The 6,000-nt window shown below is 35.2% G+C and overlaps 1 protein-coding gene across 1 annotated transcript in view; it reads right to left on the bottom strand.

The window, feature by feature from the left end:
- Positions 1-763: 763 nt before the first annotated feature.
- The window catches only part of LOC148503968 (N-acetylglucosamine transporter UNC93A-like), a 93,757-nt gene continuing 88,520 nt past the window's right edge, over positions 764-6,000 (bottom strand). Inside the window, exon 8 of the mRNA XM_088448945.1 lies at positions 764-1,029. Within this exon, the coding sequence (XP_088305071.1) occupies positions 764-1,029 (266 nt within the window). The remainder of the gene's footprint in view (positions 1,030-6,000) is intronic.

The raw sequence follows: 6,000 nt of genomic DNA, 5'->3' as shown, positions 1-6,000 counted from the left end.
AACAATGTTTGGGGCTAAGTGGATACCGCCCTATATGTCTCTAGGCAGTATTGCACCTTGGATACTGTAACAGACTGAAAGATATGCATCAGGCTATTGAGACCGGCAACAAACCATCAGACTTGGTAGGCAAGGTGGGGCTTATTACTGACGATATACAGTAAAGATACATTCCAGGAGTAGTGTTTAACATCACAAATTCTATAATGGTGTAGGAGATCAGAAAGAGCTGAATGGCAGAGGTATAAAATAATACATTAGGGAATAATTAATGATTCATATTAATCACTCTTGGTATATTTAATTAATCATACTTGGTATATGCCTGTATTCAGAATATATATTGTATTAATAGCCTTTAACAGGTTATTTGACATGAATATTCTATATTTATATATAAGGATTATGATTACTAAGTATGGATTAGGAATTTAGGATTAAGGCCATTAGACTGGGTTTGATGTTAACAATTTTTTGGATCCTTGATACCACAGTCAAGTCATTTAACATTGAGTCGTCCTGTTTTAATTATAGTTTCTTGTCTTTCCTGGTGAGGTTCTATTACTAGGTTTAATGCTGGAACCTTGGTCCTCATAAACTGAAAGTAAATGGCCTTATGAAAATGGGAGTAAATTTCAAGGCAAAAAAGACAATAGTGTTGTCCATTAAGACTTAACCAAAGACGCATAATTGTGTTAATGTAGGCCCAGCAGTACTAAATGAGATATACATGTGCATATTTAAAATAGGGCAATATTAGAAACTATATTTTAGTCTGCTTACACACTGAGTCATCAGCACCTATTTCTTTTCCTAGGTTGGTGTGTGCCATTTTTTTATGTTCACCGTACTCCACAAGTGCATAAAGCACCATTCCAAGAACTAGCACAGAAAGGAGGATGTATAGTTTCACAGATACACACAAAAATGTGCTGTATCCATAGGCTATAACAAATCCCAATGACTCCCATAGACGATAATTGGCAAAGCCAGCTTCTTTGTGATCATCAAATAATTCTCCATAAAGAGCTGAAAAACATAAGGTATTGGTTTATTTAAAAAAAAAAACTATTAATGTTATGCACAGTATGCAATGTATTAATGTATACAGTACAATAGCCTATAAAAACACATACTCAATTATATTGTTATCATAAAAGGGGGAAAGAAAGAGAAAGAAAGAAAGAAAGAAAGAAAGAAAGAAAGAAAGAAAGACGTAACTATTTGAAGGCCCCATAGCAAAAGTTTGTAAGGGCCCCTATGTACCACCAAATAGTGAAACATTTAATAACACATGTAACTTTGACATGGAAGATGGCTCTATAGCAGCTGCACCCCTTGCACCTATTTTAGTTAACGTCCATGGAAAGAAAGTAGTACAACAAGCAATGCCCACAGAGGGCCTCATTCAGAATCAGATGCAGGTGGAATTACAATTTGCAATTGTTTTTAAAGTCACATCACTATGACCTATTCTGGGTCAAGTCGCTCTGCAAATCGCGAGCTGTTGCTCCATCCCCTTGACTATAACTTCCTCCACTTGTTGTACCTGGATGAGAGGGATTCCGATGTTTCGTGTGGTTTCACTGTTAGTACAGAAAATGGTAAAAATTATAGTACCCAATGGACTTATATTGAAGTTAATGGCCGGACTATGCAGCTAATAAGTGTTTAAGTGGCTTAGTGCATGCTCTGAGAAGCAGATGCAAAAATAATTATTTTTCTTTTTTTTTTCATTTTAACACTTGTAAATATATTTGTAGGCTCCCCCTTCCCAAATTGTGAATGAATCATTCTTTGTTTCTAAAAGTTGTAGGTTCTTTGCTGTGTAAGTTCTTTTTAAGTTCTGCTCTTGCTGTTTTCATTTATTTGAATAAATGGGGTGTTTTTTTCACTTTTGTAACAAATTGGATGCAGTCACCATTGGACCAATTACAGTCATCACTATCAACTTGCTTTAACTAAATTCCTATATATTTTAGTTGTTGTAAAGTGAGGTGCACGCTAGAATTTAGCTGAGGAGGCTCACACATAGCACTCATGGACTCCCCTAGAATCTCCACAGTTTGTTTTTCAGCCTTAGTGTTCTTTTTGTGCACTTCTATACCTGTTTAAGAAATTACACATCTAGACAACTAGAGTGAGAAGTTGGTGCAGACGAGGTTATAGAAGATGCCTGACTGTGTTTGGCACTGGCTTTCGCAATAGGCATTCTAGTGCATGAAAGAGCAGTAGCAGGACCACCACTCGCAAATAAAATCTTTCCTTTCCACTGTGTTTTGTGTATGGCAAGTTGGCAATTTTTCATTTTTCAGCAATAACTTTTCCCTTCATAGAGGTGATGTTTTTTTAAGGATTGTCAATCATTGTGTATATTTGTGTGCCCTTTCTTACATGTTATACTTATCCCTTGACCTTCTCTAAAGATAGATATTGAAGTTCGATGAAGCCAGCATAAATTGAGATTATTTTTTTTTTTTGCATCAGAATAAAAAGGCTTTTTGCTCTTCTTATTATGGAGTGCAGCTGACGGGGACCCAACCACACCCAATAAGAACAGGAATGTATGCTGCCTTTCAAAACACACTCTCTTGATATATTATTTAAATTGAATTATAAAATACTTGAGATTTTTTTATTGACACCAATTTTTTAGCATTTCAATAATTTGGGGTGCAGCTGATGACGTATATAGTCCGGCCTGTCCTCCAAAGATATCAACAGAATCTCCTTTCTGGGATTCTCTCGGGGAGGCAATTTATAAAGTTGGCATGTTCAGTTCTGACAACAGACACAAGAACATGTTTGCACTGGATTGCGTGTGCTACTAGTGTCTGACAAACAAACACTAGCTAGTGGCATATACAGAAGGAAGAACAAATAAACTGGCGCAAGAGGTAAAAAAGCTGCCACAGCGTCAAGTACAGTGGATTTCCACAAGCCACAAAGATAATCAAATAAAGTAATATAGGATGTAAATAACACTTGCGGCGCTACTGCATACATGAGTTCTGTCAATCTCTAAATAGAACTTTCTTGTGATACCTTGTTCTTCCTTCTGTATATGCCGTTTGATTATTTTCCACTTTTGAACTAAAAAACAGGCTGCAAAAATGTTTGCTCATTTACAAAATAGAGAGAATTTAGTTAAGGATATCTTCAACCCACATGTGGGAATTGACAATATTGATATGACAGATGACAATTTAGAGACAGCCATGGAAAAACTGGAAACTTGTTTATTAAAAGAAAATAGGTTGTGGTGGGAGGTGGCTACTCTAAAAAAATATATGTCTGACCAGATAATACCCAAAGGCCTTAGATTGAAAAAAACACCATCTTTTAATGATGGTAGTGATCTCATATGCAATACTTGTTCTTTTTCCCTTATTCAGTTGATTTTAAAGGAAAGACGAGAGAAATTAATGGAAATTAATGAAAGAATTAAGATCTTACAAACTCTTGTTAAACCCTTTCAAGAAATGCCAGAACTTATTATTCTAGAAAAAGAGATAGAATTCAAAATAAAAAAGAATACTAGAGATCTTATTTTTAAAAAATAGACAAAACTCTCTAGAGATTATGAATTCTATAAGAATAAAACAAACAATAAAGGGAATACCTTCAATATCCAATATCCAGAGAGTCCTCTAACACTATCAGAGGAATCAGAGTTGAGTGAAGAGGATAGCCACAGAAGAAATATCAAACCAATTCATAAAGTTACATTTCCAAATAGAAAAGAATTTAATAGAAAAAACCCCACAGATTATACCCATAGGAGGGATTTTAGAACACCGATGAAAAGGAAAACCATCCTTTCACCTATAAGAAGAAGAGTTGGGGGATCAGATTTGAAAGGAGAAAAAAACTTTAGAAGACCTGTCCATCAATTTAGACCCAGATTTAGGGAAGAAGATAGACATACTGATACCAATAGTAGGGACTGGACTTACCCTTAAAAATTCATAAAAAGCAGACCCTATAGAAATACTTATGATACAAGGGAAAGTTTTTCTACTAATAGATACGAAGCATTGGAATATGATACCCATACACCAAGACCTTTTTTAGGGAAAGAAAGGAGATTCTCCCATCTGAAAAGATAGGATACCCTAAATACAGAGGAACTAGGGGTGCGAAAAAGAAATCACAGGGGAGGAGGAAAAAGAAAAAGAAAAAAGAGACAACCACATTAGAAACTCAAGAAATAAATCAACTACCTTGTACTTTGGGTGATACAAAAATCTTTAACATTAGCAATAAGGTGCTTACAGTACATCTCCTGAACAAAGCCTCCTCAAAAAGGGTCTTAAATTTGCCCCTACTGGAAATGCAGATGTCTTTAAAACCTTTATAGATACCCAAAAATTTACAGGCAAGATTACCCTTAAAAAACAAAAGAAAATGAAGAACCTCAAGTAGAAACTACAGAAGAAAATCTTCCATTTAATAGGAAATCTGTTTTCTATCCCTCACATATGAAGGGAACTTTTGCAGATTGCTTCAATATATTGGTGATTGAAGATTTAAATGAATTAAAATATGATAAATCTAAGAAGAACTACTTGACTCGAAAAGAAAAATAAAGCTCTAAAAAATCGTAGCAAGGAAAGTGACATAGTTATTAAACCTTGTGGTAAAGGGAGGGAGTCACTATAATGAACAACAATTGCCACACTAAGGAGATATATAGACAATTGGGAGATGGTGATACATATCAGAAACTAAAAATGGAGCCAATAAATAAAATAAAATCTAATTATTTGAAATACCTTATAAAATATAGAGAAAAGGGTACCATTTCTAAGAAGGAATTTGATTTCCTTGTAATAGAACAACCAAAAACTCCAACAATATATATACTCCCTAAAATCCAAAAAAGTACAACTATGCTACCTGGACGACCCATTATTGCGGGAGTTGGAGGTATCACCACCCATTTATCAGAAATTATAGATTTTTATCTACAGCGGCGGTGGAAAATATCTACTATTAGAGTAGTACCCATTAATTTAGTCACCATCACGGGGGGCTCTTTTTAAAGGATGGACCCACACTTCCATGAAACCGGAAGTGAGGTCATGATCTTCGCACTTGCCGAGACTGGAAGTGATGAATCGGCTGATATGCCATTGATATTAACCCTCTGGAAATATAGAATAACCTGGAAGGAATACTTTTAAAATCTCTATTTTGGATAGATTCACTAATTTATTGTCTTAAGATTCCATACATAAAATAATCCTATGTTTATGTGTGATTTGAATATCAATTGATATCTTATAGGATTTTTTTAAGACTTAATTATGGAGTGCACTTCCAGGTCAATACACACTTAAATAGTGGTGCCTTACCCAGTGAGTCCATGTAACCTTGAGGAAGAGTCATTAGTACTCGAAACGCATTGGTGGAGCTTGATGGACCTATGTGCACTTATTCAATAACCGGCATTGTTGTTCAGCCCAGCAGTACTTTGCTTTGGAGGGAGAGGAAAGGGGATTCTGGAGCCTCCCATATTCACACTCACTTTAAAAGCAACTAATCAGGTGCTGAACACGGTATGGTTTTATTTCTACTATTAGAGGATATTATATTCATTTTAATTAAGGCCAACCTCATGGGCCTTTTGTATGTATGATCTTGATTACATTTATTGTGGACCTATTGCACTATTTGCATTTTTTTCCTCTCTTTTGGGGTTACATCGATGAATGGCTGGAATTCTTTTGATTGTCTGAACAAATAATCGATTGACATCATTGAATTGTATATCATCATCCTTTGAAGAGATTGACAGGACTTTGGTATCACAAGAAAGTTCTATTAAGAGATTGACAGAACTCATATATGCAGTAGCGCCGCAAGTTTTATTTGCATCCTATATTATTTTATGTATTTGCTAGCTAGTGTCTGACAAACAAACAAATGAACAGTCTCTCTAATGACATCTCTAATGACATCTATTGACCCACGACTACAGCCCACACCCTCTCCATA

This window comes from Taudactylus pleione, unplaced genomic scaffold (assembly GCF_031769625.1).
Source record: "Taudactylus pleione unplaced genomic scaffold, aTauple2 ptg000473l, whole genome shotgun sequence".
Taxonomy (NCBI): domain Eukaryota; kingdom Metazoa; phylum Chordata; class Amphibia; order Anura; family Myobatrachidae; genus Taudactylus; species Taudactylus pleione.
This window is presented reverse-complemented; position numbering and strand designations above follow the sequence as displayed.